Raw genomic sequence first — 24,570 nt, 5'->3', positions numbered from 1 at the left:
AGACAAAATAGAGTGACTGTTTTCTTAAAATGATGGATCTGCCAATAAAATATTGCACTTTTCCCCATTTATAGTTTGGGAAATTTGTCTCTGAGTTGAAAATACGGATCCCTAAATATACCTTTTAAACCTGGTGATGTATCAGCTGTTATTTTCTATTGGGGTTTTTTTTCAATAAAGATTGTCAGGTGTGAGAAATAGGTAATTGATTTGTTTATAAAAGAACAGAAGAAGTGAAGTGAGACATTAGCAATGAGCCCTACCCATATACCCTTTTTATGCTGAAATCCTGCTAGGTTGAATTGAAGTTCTGGTACTAACTTAAATACCTGAAGTAATGATGGTGAGGTTGTGGCAAATAATGATGCTGAAGTTGTGGCAAGTGCTTAAAAATATGTATTTATAACAATGTGCAATGACAAAATTCTAGTGAGTCATCTAATTCAATGGTTCTCAGCCTTCTTTTACCAAAGTTCCAGAATCCAACCAATTTCTTGCCACAATGCACCAGGATCACACAATCTAGTTCTAGCAGTGTAAGTAGTCAGTCAAATTTAAATGGAGTCAGCTGAAGGTCTTCTACCATTTTCATTGGGACTTTAAAAATACACAAAATGTTCCACAAAGTTTCCCTGTTCCAAAATGTGAATCTTCAAAATAAAGGAGGCAACATCAATTAGGATTTGATTTCACAATCATTCTTATTCAAAGGTATATCTGGTGTTACCTAAATATTTGATACTGTGAAATGTGACTTTATCATCCATAAGTTATTGTTCCAAGAATAATCATCATTAGTTAGTATAGTAATTGATAATAATCAGCATAAAGTATGTATTATTAAAATATCTTCCACTAAATATTCTATTGCAGTCTCAGAAAGCAAATTAACCAGATGAAATGGCATTGCAAGTGGCAACCAATCTTAAAAAAATAGGAATTAATTTATTTTGCATCTTCTGACATTCTTACAATAATTTTATAAAATGTTAACAACAGAAGATTAGACTGTTATAAAAGTTACAGTTACAGATTGAAAACCAATCCATTCTAATTTCATTAAATATCATTTTCTTGCCTCTTTCTTTATCCCTTTAGTTCCTCCATTTCCCTTTTTCCTCTTGTGCTGAAATATTTGGTGGAATAGTTAGTGTGTGTGGTTTGAAAACCTGAATCTGCTTTTTCCCGGATTGACTTGTCTATGGAAAACATTGGGTAGGATAGTTGAAATCTGAGGGCCAAACTTGACTTCTCATTCTGTTGCTGTGGAACTAGAAGTTTGAGGCAAAAAGGTGAAGATCCTTTTCCAGGATCAAATTTATGATTGCATTCATTGGCCCAGTCTGTTCATCATCATCATAGGAACAGGTGTGGTGCAGCAGAACCCCCGTACACCTGTCTTCAACTACTGTAAACCAGAGCCAGCCCTACCATTTCTAATTTCTGCCTGGGCTATGTCAGGGAGCAGAAACAAACTTATGAGGAGAGGGGGCAGAGCAGGGGTTTTTCACCCCTTCCTTCCTTTGCACCTGAACAGAACCAGGACAACATGAATAATTCAACTTTTAATTTCATTGCAAGCTTTTACTGTAGTCTTCTGTTGCAGTGTCCTTGTTTCACTGGAATATGGGAATATTCTTTTGAGGATCTGATGTTTATTAGACTACTGTAGCAGGACAGGCTGTGACAGTGACTGTGTTGCCCATTAGTGGTTGTCTTGATCCTGCCCTACTCTGGCCTCTCTGGGTTCTACCCTCCTGTCTCTTCTGCCACACTTTGATGTTAAAGTGTGGGGGCTGCCCTCAGAAACCAGCAAGCTCAGGATGTTCTTCCTACCTTGGCCACACAGTCTATCCATCACTGGGGCTCCAGCCCCAACTGCCCTTATTACCTTAAGGGCTAGAATCATGACTTCTGTCCTACCCTATAGCCACACCCCATGCCTCACAAGTGTCACTTGGTATAGATTTGAAGGGAGCTCTTGACCCCCAACACAGCACTTGGCCCCTCAAGCTTTAAACCTCTATCCACACTTTGGCCTTCCAGCCCTGGCTCTCTTTTTCTGGCTGGGCCCCTCAGCCCAGATCCATTGCCCCATACCTTGGCTGCTGGGTTCCAGCCCTGGTCTCACCTGTTCAGGCTCTAGGCCCTTCAGCCCTCTGGTCTTAGCCTCTGCCCTCTTGGCATCTGGCCCTGCTTACTCAGTCTTTTTTAGCTGTAGGCTTGGAGCTTCAGTTTACAGTCTTGTCACAGAGTCATAGAGAAATAGGGCTGGAAAGGATCTCTAGAGGTCATTTAGGCCAACCCCCTGCCTGAGACAGGATCATCCCAACCATTCTATGCAATCATAATTTATCCCAACCATACTATACAATCTATTCCAACCATCCTATACAATCATGATCTAAATTCTACATAAGACTACCCTCAACCTTGAGACAATATAGACCTAACACCCTTGTTGATTCAATATATGCTCAAGGGGTCCCAGGTAGCAGGCAATGCTCCCCTGCTAAAAAGGAAGGCAAAACCCCCACAGTCCATACCAGTCTGACCAAAGGGTAAAATTCCTTCCTGATCCTGTGGCCTCCACTCCTCCCCTCAAAGCCACTTCCGGTGCTCTGGTTTAAACTTAAACCATAAGTATAAGCTAACTGCTATCACAGCATTTCCCAACCTTTTCAGCCCAAGGCACACTTACATGAATAAAATTTTTCTGCAGCACACCTGTTAAGACATTCCCCATCCTCATACCTATTATAGCTCATTGTTGCACATTGCCATTGCAAAATTCTGTGGCACATTTATTCATTTCTGATGGCATTTTTGTGTCACGGCACACTGGATGGGAAACACTGTGCTATCAAGCTAAAATTCACCCCCAGCCTTGACCTGTGTCACACTACAGGGATAACGAATAAACATTGTAACATGTCACCCATTGTCCTGTAGAATCAGCAGGCAGGACAATGGGCAATCTAATTAAGTAGATCAGCTATGCTGGGACACATCCCAGAACAGTCAGTGTTCTATCCTTAGACATGCACTTTGGGACTGGTCTACAGGCTACTGAAGTCTATGGAAGTCTTTCCAAGGACTTCAGTGGGCTATGTATCAAGTCTTTCACTTTACAAAATCTGTAAAGTGATACAGAGAGATGTTTTATTTGAAAAAAAAAATGAAAAATACATGGTTGGTGTAGTATAGTTTTGGGATTCAGGAAGATATGTTTGATGGGAATAGCATAGTGATGAATAAATCTTCCCTAACAATTGGAATTTGAGGCAGCAACAATATTTGTGGCTCCTCTTTGTATTTTATTGGCTGGGATTTCATCAGAGACCTCTGTATTATCACACATGCAATTAATGTGAAGCAATAAACTCTGGAGAATTTTGAGTTGGATTAAACTACTTCTGGGTACAGCATCTACACAATGGTCCAGGACAACAGCAATTTGAGCTGGATCAGAGCTGTTTATGCCAGGGATGCTCTTGCCTTGCTCTGTCCCACTGTAGCTCCAGTCTCTGCCTGCAGCCAGCCACCACCAGCCAGAGATGCCCACAGTCAACCACAGCTGGCCACAGCCACCTGGGCACCATCCTCGCTCTTTAAAAGGGTGCCCCATGTTTTGTTCCCCAGCCACAAGCTTCTCTGGCCTCAAGAAGTCTGCAGCTTGCTGACAGAGCCCTAGGATGCTGTCCCAAGAGCCTGTGCCCAGCATACCATGGACACTCCTCAGACTGCACCTAGCAGTGGCAGCCAGGGCACTGTATCCACAAGGTGCTCGCAGACCACCTCCTTCACCATCCCCTGCAGTAGGGTGCCTGTGCAGTTGCCCACACACCTCAGGCCAACAGTGCAACAGCAAGAACACGTAAACTGTAGACAGTTTTCAACAAACCCCAAACTTTATTTCCATCCCCAAAACACCAGCAGGACCCTCGCTCCCCTCCCCACCCCCACAACAACAGGCTCTCTCCTTTCCTCTCAACAACAGCCTCCCCCACAACTCCAATGCAGTCCACCAACAAAGCACCCTCTTCCCCATTAAGCTACTTACAGATGTCTATTTACAAGTGCAATAAGATATGGAAAAGGAAAACCCAGCCACTGCAGTGGACAAAATCAATAATAATCCCTATCCCAAAGAAAGGGAATCTACGCCAATGTACCAAATACTGCACCATTAACCTCATCAGTCGTCTAAGTAAGGTGCTTCTTAGAATAATATTAAATAGGCTCATGCCACAAATAGAAAATGTATTAGCAGAAGAACAAGCTGGATTCAGATCTGGAAGAAGCACCATAGAACAGGTCTTCAACCTTAGAATCATATGTGAAAAGTACCATGACCACCAAAAAGAACTCCATCATAATTTCATAGGCTTTAGAAAATCTTTTGACAGGGTGTGGCAAAAAGCACTTTGTCTGACAATAAAGAACCATAACATCAGTTCCACATTGATAAGTCTTATAGATGAACTCTACAACAATACAAGTGGTGGAGAACAACATTATGGACAGGTTTGCAACATCAGTAGGAGAATGCCAAGGTTGTCTTTTCTCATGACGCTTATTTAATTTATACCTGGAACAAACCAAGTCAGATGCCATAGAGAACTTCACTGGCAGTGTCAGTTGGAGGATGATAAATTTTGCTGATGACATTGATCTAATAGCTGGAACTGCAAATGACCTTAAGGAAATAACAAAAAAGGCTGCCTAAGGCTACAAAGAGACATGGAATGAAAATTAGTGTGCAGAAGAGCAAACTAAAGATAACATCAGCCAGTAGTAATGATGATGCCTCCAAAAAAATTGCTAATGAGAAACTAGAAACAGTAACACACTTTAAATAACTTGGAGCAACCATCACAGAAGATGCTACATCAGAAAAAAAGTAAAAACAAGAATAGCCATCACCGCTGGACAACTAGCAAAGCTGAAGAAAATATGGACTAGCAGCAACATCACAATGAAAACGAAATTCCATCTACTATATGCTGTTGTAATTTCAACAATTCTTTATGGCTGCAAGATATGGACATCCACCAGAGCATTGGAAAAGTGAATTGAGACCTTTGCAATGAAGTGATTCAAAAGACTTCTACACAACCTACACTGCACAAATGAACAAATGAATCTGTGAAAGATCAAATCAGACAAGAAGTCAGCAAATATGAACCCTTACTTGAAATCATAAGAAGAAGCGAGATGCAATGGTTTGGACATGTAACAAGAAGGCCCGGCACCTTTGCCAACACCATCCTGCAGGGTGCTGTGGATGGAGGAAAAAGAGGAGGAAGACCTAGGATAAGATGGACCACCAACATCAAAACTGGATGGGATTAAAACTGACTGATTGTACAAGGATTGCAAAAGACCAGGACGAATGGAGGAAAGTTATTGCTACATCAAACATTCCCTAATGCTTGGTGTGGGCTTGAGACTGACTGAGTGACTGATTTACAAGTGTCAGGGGAGGAACAGTGGGGAGGAAGCACCCAGGGCACAGAGCCTAGAGGGAGGTGCTTGGCACCCTAGCCTTGGCTGTCAGCTACTCAGGTCTGGGTGCCACGGTGAGCCCAAGGGGCTAAGGGTGAGGGTGGGTGCTTTCCAACCCACTTCCTCTCCTCCTCCACAGGGCCCACGCAAGGAAGGCCTGCATGGGGAGCTGGCCCTGCCACAACCAACTCCTGCTCAGGGGCTGCATGCAGCTGGGGTGAACAGAGGATGGTGGGCAAAGCAGGGTGGCCAAGTGCCCGGAGGCCAGGAACGGTGCAGGGGCTGAGGCGATGCTGCATCTGCAGTCATGACCACTGGAGGTTCTGAGGCAGGCCCATGGCCAGCTGCTAGGATGCCAGGAGTAGTGCCAAACACTGCCGTGGACAGCACAGAGTCAGTGACGTGCCAATTGTCCTCATTACTTCACAGTCAGGGTGGCTACGATCAGGAATCAACTTCCAAGGGAAGTGGTGCTCAATCCTACCCTGGGGGTCTTCAAAAGGAGACTAGATAATCACCTAGCCGGGGTCATTTGACCCCAGCATTCTTTCCTGCCCATGGCAAGGGGTCAGAATTGATGATCTACTTAGGTCCCTTCTGACCCTACCAACTATGAAACTATGAAACTATTACACCACATCACGCTGGTCCTCCTGGGCCTCCACCAGCCTCTGAAGGAGGGCATGGAGTACCTCGCTCTCCACCCGCCATGCCTCACGGTCTTCGCAGTCTGATTGCTCCATAGCCTGACGCATCTCATGGAACTCGTGCAGCCAGCAGCGGTGCCAGGTCCGACTCTCCTCAAGCTGCTCCTCAGACACAGTGACCAGCCGGTTGAGGAGAGCTGTCCAATCCTGGCTCTTGCACTGACGGAGCCGGCGCATGTTGTGTGCACTTGCAGTGTCTTCAGGTGTCCTTGGGGTCCCATTTCTGTGATTGCCAGGTAGTTCTCCCCCATGTCCAGCAGCTGGGTCTGCAGAGGAAGGGAAAAGAGGCTCATTTTGAGAGTTTACAATATTTCAGAGATAACATGCACTGTACAGGTGTGCTGTGTACTACCTGCCCTCAGTTCAGGGGTCATGCATGCACAAGCATCCAGGGACCATGGTAAGTTGCCCAGGCAGCCCTTTCCATGGGCAGCTGCTGGGTGAGTCTTCCCTCCTCACTTTCACAGCAGGCAGGCAGGCCTTTCCTGTACCCTACTTAGGCTGGGCCATGCCTGACCCCTCCTGGCAGTTGCCATGGTAGCTCTGGAGCAAGTGCTTCCTTTCTCCTCCATACAGCCAGGCACTTCACTTCTGTGCCACCAGGCCTGCAGTGCCCAGGTCCTGAGGGTTGGGGGATCCCACCCAACTGGGACATGGATCTGGAGAGGCATCCCAAGCCAGGGCCTCCACCATGCATGGGCATCACCTGAAGCATGCCCCTCATCAGAATCACCCAGGCACACCATGATGAGCTGTCTGAGTGCTCTAAGGGATGCCCAACCCACTCTGCTTTGTTGCTGATGATTGTGATGTTTCCCTAGGAGCCACTGAGAACCTGGCACAGGATCCTGAGTTTTGAGGGCACCCCAGACAAGCCTTCACTTCCTCTCAATGTCTGCTGTCACCTAGGGAGTATCTCTGCCCAGACTACAGATGCCTGACCCCTGCAGCCAAAGAGGAGAATGCTGCTGCCATCAGTGGGTTTCTGCACATGTGACAGGCCCCTGGCTGACTAGCTGGGAGCCTCCTGGGAGCCTTCTGGGTTCTCAATAAAGCTATCAACTGCCTCCTGCCTCCCTGCATGATGTGGGGGGGAAAATCCAATGGACAGGGCTGGGAGCTCAGCCATGCAGTGGGGGAGGAGAAGGGAGTGGAGGGGAGACCCATGTGGGGTCCCTGGCTCCAGACTCACAGCCCGGGGGCAGGCAGGTGATCTGGTGCAGGCATGGGTGGTTACAGTGCCCCCACCACACCCCCAGCCCTCCTCCCTGTGCAGGGCTTACCGGGTGGGTATGGAAGATGCTCCCCATGGTTGGGCGTTGTTCCTGGCCACAGAGATGAGGTCTGGAAGGCTGATGCTTCCCAGGGTAGTGAGGCATGGCAGATGGCCAGCCGGGTAGTAGCTCCCTCCTGTGACGAACTGGAGCTAGCATCTGCAGGGGACATCCCTCCCCTGTCATCCTCACTGGGCCACCTCCAGAATAGCCAGGGCAGATGGTGGCCTGGGCTGCCTGAACTGGTGGGTGAAGCTGAGAGCAAGGAGTGCACTGGGACCTGGTGTGGGAGCCCCGAGGTGCTCTCTCCCAGAGAGTCCTCCTGGCTCATGGGCTTCTCTAGACCACAACTGCTGAACACCTGGTGGGGCTCACCAGGGTCTGTGGGGGCCAGGATCTTCTCAAGCTCATGGAGAAAGGGCATAGTCCTGGGGGTGGCCCTTGACTGCTTATTATTGTCCCGGAAGTGGATATATTGTGCCCTCAGGGCCTTGGCTTTCACCCGGCACTGTTGGCCAGTCCGCTGGTGACCGCACTCTTGCATCCGGCGGGCCATCTCCTTGAACATATGGGCATTGGCCCTGGTAGAATGGGCAAACTGCTGCTGGGCCTCAATGTCCCCCCAGATGGCAATGATGTCAGAGGTCTCTGCATGTGTCCAGTTGGGCCCCCGTACCTGAGTGTCAGTGGGTGCAGGGCCTGGCATAGCAGTGGCTGGGAGCAGGCTTGGTGGGTGGCAGCAGATTTGAGGAGGCTCCAGCAGGTGGCAGTGAGTAGTGGTTGTCAGCAGCAGGCTCAGGGAATCATGCCTGGGTGGCTGGTGATGGCGCAGGGTTGCAGCTGGTGGCAGTGGTGTCCTGGGGGCAGGCCTGGGCTGGTAGGAGACATGGGAGGTCAGCCTTGGACTATGGGTGGCAGCAATGGCCAGTGGAGGAGCTGGCTAGGGCACAAGGGTGCTGAAATGTGGAGCCATGTGGCTAGGCAGCAGGCAGGAGTCTGACCCCCTGCTAGCTGGGTTGACTGGACACAATTGATGCCCATAGTGAGCATCTACATTTAATAACAGTAAATTACTCTGTCATAAAATAGTACTGTCCCTGGCAGAGTTAATTAATTTACTGTGGCCTAATACAGTTACACATGTAGACAGTGATGCTTTACTCCACTGCTAATTAGTCTACTCCGCAGTAAAGCACACATGTAGACACAGCCAGTAAAAGTAGCAGAACCTGGCTTACTGGGTTCAGGGTTGGGCTCTCTCTTTATTATTTTAATATTTTACTCACTTTGTATCCCTTGAAGAACAAAAGAGTATTAAAAACAAGAAAAATATCCACAATAACACTTTATGACAAACGGCCCACAGAACTAATGAGAGTCAAGGATTTTTTTAGGGGGTGATGTATTTTATTAAACCAACTGCATGGTTGGGAGAGATTTTAAGTAAGCTTTTTGGCACAAAGTGATTTTCCTTAAAACAGACACAATCCATTTCCAAACGTTTTTTCTTTGAATATATTGGTGGCACAGATTGTGACTTGGACTATGTATTTATACAGGGTAATGATAGCTAGTACAAATCTCCTTCACTTCTCAGTGGGTTACCTCGATCGTGGACCCTGGTAAAGAGCAGTAAGTGGGTGCTGTGCCATTCCTAAACTTCACATGACAAGATTTGTGAGGGCAGTGGGTGAAAAGAAGCTGGAAGTGGATGGGACCTTGGTCCTGTCCCTCACAGTGCTGTGCTGGTATGGGCCAGCAGCAACTTACTAGATACCTTTCTTCAGGGGCAGATCACGGTGGGGATGCAGCAGCATGGCCAACCACGCCTCCCTTTCCCTACACTGGCTAGCATAGCACCACGATTCCTGCCAGAGCACCACATGTGCTGTGAGCTCTGATTTCACCAGTTGATCAGCATAGGCTCTGGCCAGAGCCCCTGTTTTGATAGTGTTCCAGAGCCCAGGGGGTAAGCTATGCTACCGCCACTCTTCCCCTTTTTCCCTGCTGCCAAATTTGCCTGGGGGAGGTGAGGGGTGGGAAAAAGGCAGGGTAAATGGTGCTGTCACTCACCCGTAGGTTTCCGAGCCCTGTGAAAGCTAGTGCTGTGAAGGCAGGAGCCTGTGCTGATCAGCTGCTAAGCTCAGAAAGGTCACAGCACATGCAGAGCTCTTGCAGGAGATGTGCTAACATGCAGGTGAGCTCAGAGAGGTCCTTTAGGGCATTTGGCCCCACCCCCTTGCTGTGATCCTGAATCTGCCCATGCCTTTCATCAAGCTAAGGAGTAATCAAGAAAGGAATTTTACCTCAGGGGTTTTGAAGTGGGGAGGAGTGTGCATTTTTATACTGCTTCTCATGCTTTGGCCTATCCCCGCAGCACAATGTAAGCCCAAATGGTTATGACTGAATCCTCAGCTAGTTCGTATTATTGTACATCCTTTGATGACACTGATTTACTTCAGCTGAAATCTATTTAAAAAAAGATCTAATTCCTTCTTTAAGTCTAAAATCATGCATTGAAAAAAAGCAATAATGGGAACCAGTTTAAACAACAGGAGCAATATTTCAGTGGAGTTTGGTAAAGATCTTAAGTTTGATAAAATATCCGCTTTTGGAAATGAAAGAGCTTGCTGGGAATATGTCTACACGCCCAAACTTGTAATACAAAAGGCATCATACTTTCAACATTTCATAATAAATTAGCATTTTTATTGTGTGGTAGATTAAAATGGCAACATTCTTATAAGCACAGGTATAACCATGACACGACTGAGGCAGCACCCAATAATAAGATAACCAGCATCCATACTCTTAAAGAAATACATATCTCAAAAAAAGTTTCTATTGAAAACAAACTTGTATGAAGTTAGCCTTCTAGGGCTCCCTTGAAAGCTATCAATTCCATTGCTACGTTTACTCTGAAAGAAGTTCAATCTTTCCTACAGTCTACACGTGATATCCATGAAAACATGATGAAAGTTTCTCTAGAAAGTGGCCCCATGACAATAAGGAATTGGGGCAATAGGGGATATCATGTGCGTACAGTAATTTTCCTAGCCGTAAATAACATATATATATTTGCTCGATGTGTCATATGGGACAGAGCACTTAGATAGAGAACACCCGCACAAGAAGCAAGACAACACTGGATATCTGTCTTTAATATTTAGGCTCTGGAGCTCAAAGGATGCTGTTAAACTGTCCTGACTTTAGAACCAATCCAAACGCAATAAGAAACTAGAGCTCTCTCTTACTACGTCAACTGTAAAGATAAGCACTATACCATGGGACACCATTTAAAAGATATTATTTTATATTACAAAATTAAATGCTCATTTAAAAATTCTATGCTCATACCATTCCTACTTTAAAAGAAAAAAAGTTACAATTATTTTTCCAGAACCCAAGCCTACTGAAATCAATGGAATGGATCACATTGACTTTAATGAGCTTTGGATCAGTTTCATCATTGCTGACCTCATATTTTTTCACCATCATAAAAGATTAGCTTCTTCAAACTCAGTGCATCTTTAAGCAGTTCATCCCTAGTACCCTAATATTCCAGTCAGAGCCCTAATCCCCTAATAAAGTGATAATGCTCAGATTGATTTTTTTCAGTTGAGTAGTGGATAGAAAAATATATCATAACTATACAACATATAGAGTCCCTGTTGATTCCAGATTGCTTACAGGTTCCTCTTAGACTTGTTGACTCTGGTGAGGTACACACATTACATTTAAAATACATTAAGCATGCACAAAGTGTTTTAAAACCATAACAGAACAGACATTCATGGCACTTAAAGCACTGTAAAAATGGTGGATCCTGCTCTAAGTTAATCCTTGATGGATATGGTATTAAACTCAAGTGCTTTAGGTTAGACCTCTTTTTTTTTTAACATCTGTACCACAGCCACTGAATTTCAATGTAGGTCACATTCTGCCACCAACCCAGGGGCCTCTCACTGAGTGGTTTGCTAGCTTTCAGCTGGTGCTTGTCTGCTCTGGGTGAGCACCAGCTCAGCTTCGCCCCTGGGCTGTCACAGAGAGAAGACAGGAAAGGCTATCTCCTTTATGCACAGGCAGGTGGGGATGGTGGGAGAATGGAGCTTCTCTGCCATGGGGATCCCTCTGCCATGGGAATCTTGGTGGGGCTGGGCCAGAGACCCAGGAACTGGATCCCGTTATGGCCCCAGTTCCTGGCACGGCAATAAGCTGACCAGGCAAGTCCATGCTGCAGCTTCTGGCTGCAGCTGTCAAGAGGCTGAAGGGGAAGGGAGCCCCCTCACTGTGAGGGCCCTCCCCCTCAGCTTTCTGTCTAAGATCTCAGGGAGGCTGGACAGGCCTGTGAAGCAGGGAGAGTGAGGGCTCCCTTCCCTGCACTGCCCCCCCCCCCGCCTGCCCTGCCTAACTTTTTGCTGAGCCAGGAACTGGGGCCGGGAGGAAGAGAGCCCTCCCTGCCATGACCTCCCCCACACCCCAGAGCTTACTGGCTGAGGTCTCAGGGGGATCACTCCATGCCCCCAGCCCCAGTTCCTCATACAGTTAAAAGCCAGCCAGGAAACCCCATGCTGCGACTCCTGGCTGAAGCTGTCAAGAGCCTAGGGGTGTGTGTGTGGAAATAGAGTCCCCTCTGCTGCATACACCTGGTTTGGTCCCTGCAAGACCTGAGCAAGCTGGTGGGCGGCAGGGCTGGCTCTGGCAGCCTCCTGGGAGTGGTGCAGGAGTGCCCCTGCCCGCTGCTCTTGGCCAGTGCAGGCAGACACGGAGCCGAGCCTCCCCACTGAATGGGGAATGTTTGTTTGGTTTATTCCCACTCTAATTTATAGTACTTTAAGTAAAAAGAGATATAGTGCTTCTACAAGGAGCTTTTTGAATGTCTGTACTTAGCCTGAATCACTTCAGCTGGAAATATAGTTCCACGGATGGGTCCTATGTACTGGCGGTAGATTCATACATAGAAACAAAAGTAGTGTTTTGGTTGGACATGACAGATGCATACCTGCCTAAGGAAGAAGCAATATGTAGGTGTAATAAAAGGTGGATTCAGGGTACAGAAAAGAATCCCTTTGGACTTTGAATCAGATCCTATTTGTTATTTTCTTATACATTCCAGGACCTGTCAATTTTTTTCCTGGATTTGGATATTTTAGGTATAATTTTGTTGGCTAATCTACTCACACCAGAGTATTGTAAGTTTATTTTGTTTTGGTTAGTTAAGTTGATTAGATAGAAAACAAAAAAGAAAAAGAAAGGAAAAGGTAGAAATAATGTAGCACAGAGATCAACACACTAGTGAAGGAATTTCAGTTAAGATGATTCAGGAGATGATCAGGAGGGATTTAGCGATATGATGATTTCCCTAAATTCTTTTTTCTCATCTAATCTGATCATCTTTTGGGATCAAGAAAACAAACCTGGGAATGGTGCTAGTAAATCTTGTAATATAAAAATAGCAATTGTGACTAAGGTATTCAAGACTTGGTCCTCTGTTTCCAAGTGTACTTCTCAAAAAAGATTGTTTCCCTTTGCTCTTAGCTCAGTCATATTGCCTCATGGAATGAGATGACAGACTCCCTATCTCTTGGCTTTAAAATATATATATGATATTGCAAAGACTACAGAAATGAACTTAACTGTGTTAGTCTAAAATCAAGAAGAAGGCAGGGTAGATTTGCACTTTCTAGACTAACCAAAATGCATACACATACATACATGCATATTAGCATAACTTTTGTGAGCTGAAGCTTACTTCATTAGATGTTGCAAAAGGATGTGGCAGCTGAGCTCATGCCTGTCTAGTGGTCCTAATGGTTGCAAAAGGACATTTCAAAGATCTTGTTTCCTGCTTAATTAGAGCCACTTTCTATCCAATTAAAATTATCTACATGGTTTAAATTCTTGGAGCCAAGTCATCATACTCAATTGACCAACTGATGGCTATTCACATCTTATGGGGTACCATCAGGTATATTAGACAAACTTCCCTGTCTGTAGTTCCAAGGAGTCTTAATTTCATGTCTGTACCTTCTCTTGCAAGCACCACTGTACAAAATAACCCAGAATCTTGATCCAAGCTTTCCTTTTACAGACAGAGCTACTCATTATTTAGTAATATGTATAAGGTTTCATCAGAAACAGAACTCTGTTACAGTCACTGCCACTGTTACCATTATTTGTGTTGTTTTTTAAAAAGATAAGTAAATCTAATTTAAAACGTTGATTGCACATCTATTCTTAGCTTTTAGACATCAGTCAAGAAAACAAGACACATTTAGAGTGACAATATCTTAATGTAGCTCTAGTATAAACATTTATGCTCTTCAATGGCTGGAAATGTTTTTAAACCTAGCACATGTATCATGGTTTACTAGCACTATGCCCTTAAGAATGGATTTGTAAAGTGATGATTGCTTTGTGTGTATAGATATTCATTAGCTCTACAAACAAATAATATGTACAACTGGTAAAGAAATAATTCACAGTGTGGAACTGAGATTTTCACAGGAATCATGTGGTAAATGAATCTATTACAAAGTCCAGTCATTTGAATTCTTGCTGTTTCAATGCAGTTGGTAAACTGGGAAGACGTTGAAAACATATAAATCATGTTATGAAACCACATCAGTCACACACACACATGCACATTCACGCGCACACACACACACACACACACACACACGCATACACATACACACACCCCTGACCCATCAAGCACTATGCTGGCTGTTATATTTAAATATATGTTTTTACTTTTGTTTTTCCACTCATTTCTTTTCCTTATATCTCATTAAACTCACTTGATGTATTCCTCTTGAAGTCTTTAAAGTAAACACTTTACATATAGTAGGAGATGCAATGGGGAATAAAATCTACTTGCCATTTCCATATACTGCAGTAAATAATTATAATAGCAACAATAACGGCAGCAACAACAACAACAATAATAAATATAACAACAATAATAATAAATGTGACTGATTAAAAAATAAATGCTGTATTGGTGATATCTTCAGTAGCTTTGTTTTATAACAGGAATCTTGCATCTGTGTAGAGTGTTGGACTAGATGACCCTTGAAGTCTTTCCCCTTGTGATTCTAGATATAGTTTACTACACACTTTCCTATTCACTATGTTGTTCAAGTAGATGGGGAAATATTTTGAGCCATTTGAGCCATTTTCTCAAAATTAACATTTAATAGCTTCTTATTGATAGAATTATGTAAATATTTCTTTGCTACAGATCAAAATAACTGCCAGAGCTTAGATAACATTTATCTAAAATGAAGATAAAGACACAAAGACTATCAATCAATTTAGTCTAACAGCAATTGCAGTCCATGTTCACCCACCTGTCTGCTTCTCTTTAAAACACCTCAATCCAGTCTTCTGTGGGCAGGTCTACATGACACACTTTATTGTGCAGTAAAGCATAGCTGTCTACATGTGCATGTCATTTACTGTGCAGAAAAGTAGTCTACTACTCAGTTAGTTACTATATGTAAATGCAGGTAGTAAACTATTACACAATTTCTACTGTGTACTGTGCCATAGCACATATGTAGATACTGACCAGGAGCAAATTTGTTCTCAGTCAGTCCCAACACCAAAGGGCAACAGGGGATGAGGAACCCCTGCCTTCCCCCACTTCAGTCCTGGCATTGTTCAGCTCCTGGCTCCCTTGAGGAGCTGGGAGCCATGCAGCACTGGGATGGGGTAGCTTTCTGCATGAACCTATCTCAGTGCTGTTCAGCTTCCAGCTCCTCACAGGACAGCTCCCAGCTGGGAGATCCTCACCCTGCTGGGGGCTGGCTGGGAGCTGCCTCAGAAGCAGGACAGCTCCCAACCAACCCCCAGCTGTGTGGGGAAGTGCTTCTTGTGGGGCTTGTCCACATGTGCACAGGACTGGGTGGGTTCTGCAGCAGTAGTTGTCTTCCAGCCCTGTGCACATAAGGACCCCTCCCAACATGTGCTTGGGGACTGGCCCCATGGTCTCTGCCAGGCCCCAAGCTAGCACCCCAGAGAAGACTTGAGCTCCCCCTGGCTGCTGCATGGGGACAGAGCAGGGTAGAAGAAGCCCTGTCCTGGGCTGCTCCCATCGGGAACAAATTTGCTCCCAACAGGGAGCCTGTGTAGACATGTTCCTAGGGAAGGCTATATGTGCAGTATTTTACTGTGTAGTAAGCCTTAAAGCATTAATAGTCGGGCTGTATGAAATTTCACTGGCTGTTTCATTCTGACGCTGTTTCAATTAATTTTGAGCTTGAAACAGTGAAATCGAAATGAAATAAAGGGCTTTGAAACAGCCTTGAAACGAAACAAGGGCAGTTACTTGTTATTTTGTGTTAAGGTTAACTACTGCTAGAGATTAGTCACATGTTCAGAGACAATATCTTCTCTAATATGCACTGCTCAGACCTGCTGCTAGAGGACTTGAGAGCAGGGGTGTTGCTCAGGGCTGTAAGTGGCTCAGGGTTTGGGGTTTCATGCCTGCCCTGATCACCAACTCTCTGACCATAGGTTGGCAATTATTTCAGTTGGCAGACAACTTAATGAATTTTGGTGAGCTGTCAGGGTCTGCACACATAAAATCTTTTAAAAGATGTCATTTTAACAAATTATAGACAAAAAAACCCCAAACCATATGCTCAACATCAAACATCTACTATAACATATTTTAATTTTATTTCAAAAAATATTTTTGTCCTGATTTTTGTTTTTTTGAGTAGTGTATATAGAGGTGATTGCATAATAGTTCAAAATAAAGTCTAGTTCACCTGAGAGCAGTGCTTCCTTGGATACTGGAACACTGCAAACTGGTGGTTTTATCTATGGGAACACCCAGAAGTTATTTTAGTTCAAGCTAGGTAGCATGGCTCAAAGATAATCCTTGTCTGAAGTGGCATAACTTTAAGATACCTAGCATTTAGCACTAATAGGTGAGCCTTAATGTGTGATCATTCAAGTTTTAAGTGTTCTTAACATGATCTAATTACAATGTGTCATCTCACCCACTTGAGGAGATATTGAATGAAATAAAGCATGTTCAGTTTATGGAAAACTCACTTAAGTGGGAACATGACGGCATAAGGAAGAGGGAAAACATCTTTTTTCTTTTTCTGCCAAGTAGGAAATGGACTAAACACATGAAGTTATAGCAAAGTAGGTTTAGAAGAAGTTTGAATATCAGGAAAAAAAATGGATATTAGGAAAAACTTCACTAGGACAACCTCACTAGGAAAAACTTCACTGGTAGAACAGTGAGGCAGTGGAATAGACAGCTTAAGGAAGGTGTTCAAGAACAGGTTGGATAGGTATCTGTCAGGGACCAATCTAGGAATAGATATCCCTATATTCTATTATGTGTATTTCCCATGCTTCTGGACTTTGTATGGTTGCCACATGGGGCAAGGAAAGTATTTTTCCCCCTTCTGTTGCTATATATATTGGGGGGTTCTTAACCTTCCTTAGAAACATTGGTATAGCTGTGGGCAAGGCTGGGAATTTTGACTGGGGTGTGCCAACATTCCTGATGGGACTTCAAACTCAAGGTTTCTGGCTAGAAGGTCTTGCCCTTACTCTCAGGGTCAGACTAATTGCCATATTTGAGGTTAGGAAGGAATTGTACCTATAATCAGATTGAGGAGAGAGGCATGTAGCTCCCTGTAATGGGGAAACATGGCCCTTTTCCTTGGATCTCTCAAATTTGTTGTTACAATCATTGCAGAAGCAGGATGTTGACCATCATGCTCCCCCTGCTTTACCTGTGACTGATTAGGGTTTTACGTGTAGTGGTTGTGTCAGGGTTGACTGTGTGGTTTTGCTAAAATGGCCGTGTGTAGATGAAATGAGAGGCATGTGTGTACAACACTTTAAAGTGGGCTAAATGCTTTTGCACAACCTTAATGGTGTTGATGTTTGCATGCCTCGGCAGTGTATTGCACATTAATTCCAGTCACTGTAGGAAATTCAGGGGTGTAATAGGCCTTAAATGACTTGGGGCTGCCCCTACAGCCATAGAGCAAAGCACTGGGCTCCATGCAGCTTAGGGGCTCTGCAGAAAGCTCTGCAGGCAGCCCAGCAGTAGCCCAGGAAAGCAAGCTCGTCCCAAGAAAAGCCAAGTGCCTGATCTCCCCCCCACTGGAGCCTGCCTGCCTGAAGTGCACGGGGGCCTGGTGCTTCACTTATGGCTGTGGCGCCCCCTGGGACTGCCCGAGCCTGGTGCCTGTGGGCAAGTGCCACCTGGAGGGGCCGCTGCTGCCGCAGAGGGAAGCACCAGCCCCCCCCCGACAGACCACGGACCACTCTGCCTGTCACCAGCTCACCCTCCCTTCCTTGCTGGAGAGGCAGGTAAGTCAGAGGGGTGTGTACATGGCACAGGGGTTTAATCAGCCCTAAATTGGAGTGGTGTTTTTTAAAACCCACCACTTCAATTTAGGGCCCCTGTTTCATCTACACATGCCCTTAAGACAATCGATTTGAATAGGACGGTTTGAATACAGATGATCTTGTCTCAGGTGGAGGTTGGACTAACTGACCTATGGAGGTCCTTTCCAGCTCTACTTCTCTATGATTCAAAGAGGCAAGTAAAAGTTTTAATACACAATAGGGATCACACAGCATTTTTCAGAGTAGTAGGAGTTTATTTAGGTGTCCTTAATCACTGACCTGATGGTTAGAATCCAATCTATCTAGCAGCTGGTCATAGATATTATGCCAGATTGCTAGTTTCTTAAAGCTGTGTTTAATCTTTAGTAATAGCAGAGATGTGTGCTTTTTTGGTTCTTAGAAATTCAGTTCCTGTAGGCTGTGTCTGCATCAGGCTACAGTTCTTTATAGTTGATCAAAATTCTCCCCCCTTCCACTGTGTTTCTATGCTTTGACCTACATCTGCACCCTACATGTTACAGTACAGTTATGCTTAGGCAAGATATTTGAAAGGTAGTCATTAGCTTATCTAGCAATAGTAGTAGGTCTAAGGAGTCTTTGGGTACAAATGCTAATATTTCCATGTGCCAGGTTAAGAGACTGTTAAAAGTGTATATACAAGTATTAGAATTTTCAGAAGTTATATGAACCCCAAAAATTCAGGCAGGATGTGTGCATGCTCATGTGCCTGTGTGCGTATGTCTGTGTGTGTTCTCAGTTTTCTTTGCCCATGGCCAGAGGTCAGCTAGGAGTATAGCTGAAAATTTGTTCTGTATGAATGTTACTCAGTTTTGTGCAGAGACATATGTGTCACTTTAGGCAAACAGGCACTTCAATGCCTAGATACCATGTATAGGCATTGTGTTGGACCTCTAAACAGAGTACATTTGGCCCAGAATCAAGCCTTTTCATTCTATTTTACTTACTAATAAAACTACAGTTTCATTGTCCTGTGCTATAGCTTAATTTTTTTTTATAGAAAATGAAATCCTACACACTGGAAAGCATATATAGAGCATATATATATATAAATATATAGAGGTGATTGCATAATAGTTTTCACAAGATCCATGCTACTAAGTTTTATTCTTTCATAATTGCTTTTTAAAACACAAATCAAGCTTTCTCTTCCATCAGATTTTCAGGTTATATTTAATTTCCTCAAAGGAATACTGATTTTTTTTTTCCTTCTGCATTTTTAAAGATATTTTCCTTTTGGTAAGAGAACGTTCACAAGATCTTCCTTTTCACAACAGTGATAATCAATTTGTTTATCACTGGGAAGGCACAAGTAAAAATAACTGGGAAGGTTGCAGGGGAGGGGCAGAGAGCTAGCCAAATCCCAACTTACTTGCTACATAGAACAAAAAATCTCTGTTATAAATATAGACAGAACAAAATAGGTGATGTATTTTAGAATCAGAATATTCAAGTCCTTCAAGGGAGATTTTTTTACTTAAGAAAAATACAGAAGAATAAGCAAATTGATATGTATTTATACAATTCATTTGCAGCTAGTAGATAAAACTAGGAAAGCAGTGATATGACTGTGTATTGAAAGGAAGTAGCACAGAAGGGTGGCATTTATTAATTTACAGATGGTATTACTCTACTTGGCTGAAACCATGGTGACTTAGTAGCAGAAGTGGAACTCCAAATGCCTGAAGCTACCACAGATGGCATAGCAAACACACCAGAGAATATAAATTAATAATAATTTATACAGCAAGGAGTAACACTCGTGAAATTTGTCATTCAGCAGTGTCACTGTGCACCATTCCCTGGTGAATAATTTAAGAACATATATTGTTTTAGAGTTTTGAATCAAAAAGGCATTATAATTAGATTTTCATTTTATATCAGGTACATGAAAGGGAAAGTTGATCAACTAAAAAAGATTATGTAGCAGATCTCAATACTTTAATGACCCTCCTAATTAGATTTAGGGCATAATTTGGGACACATATAAAGAAAATAATTATTATGAAAATATTTTCAAACATGCTGCAGTTTAAAGGTGAAAAAGTTTAGCCTGGCCAATGATGGCAATAAAACTTACAGAGATGACCCGTAGTTAAATATACATATACATTGTCATTCATCAACATTCAGCTCCTAAACTGAGGATCTGCAAATCTTTAGTACAAATGTCTGGAGATGTTAGAACACTGTTTCTCAACCTTTTTAGACTGAAGAGACCCCTCAGTAAGTTTGAGGCAGCTCTTAGAAAATGCCAGCTCTTAATTTACACTTGTTTTTTGATACAGAAAAATAATAGACCAGTTCTTATATTGCAAAGAACTCAGAAAGATGACAATAGGTTAGAAAGTTTTTGACACTATAGATCCCTATTTTAAATCTCCAGGCTTATCTTGGGAATCATATTTCCATACCTAACAGTTCTAATATTGCATGGTACGCCCAGACACCACTGAAAGGATCTTAAGGCACCCTGGGATGCTGCAGCATCCTGGTTAAGAATCACTGGGTGCATCTGCATGCACGCTTTAATGCACCTTAGCCTATTTTAATATGCATTAAAAAATATGTGCTTTCGCTAATGCGCGTTAAAATATGGTAATGCACCTTTTTCGTACCTCACAATAGAGGTACTAAATTTAATGCTCATTACCAAAAGCACATTAATGGACATGTAGGCATGCCCACTGTGTTAGAAAAAGGATATACTGCCAATACATTTATGCACTTCTGTTTGTGATGCTCCTGGATTGCTAACCTGTACAATTCACAGCATCTAGTTTAAGAATGAAAATTTGTGCTGGTGCTTTAGGATTAGGCTAAACATTTCTCCCACTTACAACACTGTTCAATGTGGTGTATGCCAATTGTTGTATAGCTGCTACCCTCTCCTATGTAGGATTTGGCTGATGGCATGGAAATGGTATTTAAAGGTTTGTGTCGCAGGGCACTTAGGTGCCTGTTCCTAGAAGAGCAGTAACTGCCTGGGGACAGCCCAAAGAGCCAGACAGGAGCCCAGGTGCAGGTTGCCATGGCAGCTAGCTAATGAGGAAATTAGCCTGCACCTGCACCTGGTCAGCTGGCCAGAAGGGGCAGGGCCCTGAGCCCATATAAACCCCAGGACGGGGACTAGGAGGTAGTTTTCTGGTGGTGACCAAGGGAGAAGGAGCCCTCCTAGAGCAAGTGAAGGGAAGAGGTCTGACTAAGTTCTGCTCTGGGTAATGTAAAGGGGCCGAGCACACCTTATGTAGCTTGTGTTATGTTATAGCCCAGGGGCTTATGTTTTGTTTCCCATTTTATAAGACCGGTGGTTTGGGTGAGGCTATTTGGGGAAGGAGAAGGCCTCATTGGGGGTCCACTGCAGTGTGGGGACCCCAGCGCCAGAGAAGGAGTGGCATTTGGGATACACAGATTCCAGCTCCAGAGAGGGCACAGCACTTTTCCGGGGCACAGAGCCCAGCGCAGAGGGGCGCAGAGACAGTGCTGCAGAGAGCCCAGAGAGGACAAGGGGCCAAATTATAATGAGACCTAGGCAAGACAACACCAGTACCATCTGTGAGGCTTGGGGCGTGGTAAAGGGGCGGTTGGAGCCATGCATATAGCCCATAGGTCTAGGGTGCCCCCGAAACAGCCATTGTGAAACAGGACCTACAAGGGATCTGAGAACCCACGGGATTCAGAGAGTCCATCAAACCATGTCTAAGAGTATTTAAAGGCAGCCTCCCTATTTTTATATTTTTCATCAAAGATGTGGCAGGTGAGAACTGAGGGTGCCCATTGGGCCAAATTGGCACAGTTGAGGGGCCTTAGGCGATCATGGCAGTCCTTGAGGACCCAATCCCGTGACAATTTGCTTTTTGGAAATTGGCTTATAGGTGTGTGTATATATATGCATTACAATGGTTCTGCATGGGCAGCAGGAGTTAACTGATTTCTGAAAGACTGGGTCTCATAAAGTTTTCTAAGCCTTCAGAAGCAGACAGATTGTCTAACATGACAAGGCCAATGGATACACAGCCTGGGGAAATGGGGGAATGTACCACACTGTTCCATAACATGAGAAGGCATCAGCTCACAAGGCCAAAGATGAGGGGGGATGAAGTTCCTGTTTTGGGAAGCGTGTCCATGTGATGAGCTTGGATTGTGCTGACAACACGGGATGTGGACAGTGTGACGAACACAGAGAGACCAATCAGTGACAGTCATGGATGAAGAGTCATCAGGAGGGAAGAAGATTACAAAAGCAGAAACTTGAGAGTAACAAAGGGTCCTCAACCCAGGTTTCCTCGTTCCCATTCTCCTTCCTGAGAGGGTCCCTGTCCCCACCCCTCGGAGATGTCCCTGAGGCCACCATGGACAGAGGGCACACCACCAGCCTGTCTCATCAACCCAACTGGAGTGGGGGTGTGGGCCTTGGCATCCCACCTCCAGGCTGCTGACATGCTGACATCTGACACCTAAGAGGGAGCCTTAGAATGAAACCTATGTCCTGACCAGATGTTTGTTGACTTTGATGACAGCCCTAGAATTTGTAGATATATAGAATTGTTTGATTGCTTGTATTGTTTCTTTTCTGTTATCACTGTATATCAATACATTTGCCTGTTATCAAATGGAAAGGTTGTGGTCAGTCTGTGGATGGGTCCTGTCCCCATTCCCCCTCCCACCCCCACCCCGAACAAGGCATCTGGGTTCTAAATCCTTAACAGGAAAGGCATATAAATGAAAGCTATTGGATCATTACTACTCTAGAAAGGATGAATACTATTGGATCATTATTACTATAAAAAGGATAAATATTCACAAATGTAAATATCTCTTGACTCATTATCCAGGGTGGGATTAAAGTGTAGGAAGTAGCCTACCATGTTAGAGTCCCAGCTCTTAGAGTCATATCATGGTCAAAGATTCATCCAACTCTAAAACCACACTAGACTAGCATGGATAATGCATACCCATTTGTGTAGCCAATGGCATATCAAGGAGTGATGTGGCCAGAATTATATCTCACCATTTTTTCCTACAGCTAGATCAACTAGGGGCAGCCTTGGCACCAGTCTGGAGCAGGGCTTGGACTGACACATCCAGAGGTGTCACAGGACATTCATAACCACTCAACCGCCACACTCCATCTTAGAGTCAAGTGATGACACTTAATATTTTTGAAGAAGATGGGTAAGAAATACTATGTTCCAAACTCTCATGAATGTAAAGAAAAACTTAAAACATACATCAACTGTATCACAATTCTCCCTGACTCTGCATTCTAGCTGAATGATGTTCCATGCAACACAAATTGCTGGTCATAGGAGTTTGACTCTTTAAGGGCACTTGGCTCAGACTCACCTGTCACCAGTCTCCAAAATGAAACATGTAAATGATTTAACATTTAGCAAGTGTCACAGCAGATGTGGATTGTGGAATGAGGGTGAGATGATAATAGACCCAAAAGACCCTGGGGTTCCAGATTGCCTGCATTCAGCTCCCTGACTAGTAACCCATGGAGAACTTGACTCTCAGTTACATTCTAAGGTACCTGTAAGCAGACTTTGGTGAAAATAAAAAGCAAGTCCTCAATACACACATGGACCATATGCATGCATTCATATCTTCTTGGACATACTGGTCTATCTCTCCACTAACAGTGTCTACTGGAAAAAATAATTTTCAAATGTCCTGCAGTGTTTCTTAGTTTCTTGTTCAAATAGAATTACTCCTTGGAGTCACTACATTATGGCTTAGGTTCCAAAACCAAAGAATGTGAGTGCTATTATTTAAATAATATATAATAACTAGCAGAAGTACCTGTTCTTCGCCCGGGTTGTTATTTTTGTAATTGCAGTTCTTGTTTATTTTCAAAAACTTAGTACAACATATTTAGGTCAAAGATATTGTTCTTTAAAAATAAACACAGTACAACATATTTAATATTTAATGTGGAGTGGGTAGTATTCAGTGATTTTGGAAAGTTTAGAGTAGATAGAGCCAGCCATTCTTGAATTATAAGCAAACATACATACATAGAGACAAACATACAGTTATCTATGTGTTACCAACACCTTCTTTGGGATAAATCACAAGGAAGACGTCATGGAAACAACCAAGATTTTTGGTTAAGCAACTGCAAGAGAAGTGTGAGAAAAGAGAATACTACTGTGCATAGCCTTCATCAATCTGATGAAGGCTTTTGTTACAGGCAACAGATATGACATTGTATCTGTTCTGAAAAACCTGGGTGGTTCCCCCTAGACTGTGAAACATCATTCGCCCATTACATCAAAGTTTGTGGGCAACTGTAGTGTGTGAACACAAAGAATCCAATATCTTTGACATCAACAACAGGGTAAAACAGGGGTGTGTCTTAGCCCCCATGCTCTTTAACATCTACTTTTTATTCTTGCTTCTTCATGCATTCAAGGACAGCAATGATGGCATTTTTCTTTGAACCAGACTAGATGGAGGCTTGTTCAACAGAGCAAGATTTAGAGTGAAAACAAGGCAAAAGAATTGGTAGTGAGTGACTTCCTGTTTGTAGATGGCATGGCTTTGGTTGTCTACAGTGATCTTACCTGCAAAATCTCTTGAGCAGATTTTCTGAATTATGCAAAAGCTTTGGGATGGTAATTAGTCTCAAGAAGCCTTTGATCATGTACCAAGGGGTGAAAGAACCAAAA

At 43.7% G+C, this 24,570-nt stretch overlaps 1 protein-coding gene across 1 annotated transcript; it reads right to left on the bottom strand.

The window, feature by feature from the left end:
- Positions 1-925: 925 nt before the first annotated feature.
- On the bottom strand, positions 926-9,634 carry LOC109283819 (uncharacterized). Its single transcript, XM_019490326.2, has 3 exons — positions 9,563-9,634; positions 7,499-8,363; positions 926-6,481 (listed from the first exon to the last, which is right to left on the bottom strand). The coding sequence occupies exons 2-3, from the start codon at positions 8,193-8,195 to the stop codon at positions 6,138-6,140; spliced, it is 1,041 nt and encodes a 346-aa protein (XP_019345871.2). The 5' UTR covers positions 8,196-8,363; positions 9,563-9,634; the 3' UTR covers positions 926-6,137.
- Between the last annotated feature and the right edge of the window lie 14,936 nt (positions 9,635-24,570).

This window comes from Alligator mississippiensis, chromosome 3 (genome assembly GCF_030867095.1).
Source record: "Alligator mississippiensis isolate rAllMis1 chromosome 3, rAllMis1, whole genome shotgun sequence".
Lineage (NCBI taxonomy): Eukaryota > Metazoa > Chordata > Crocodylia > Alligatoridae > Alligator > Alligator mississippiensis.
Note: the sequence above shows the minus strand (reverse complement) of the source record. Positions and strands in the feature narration are given on the sequence as shown.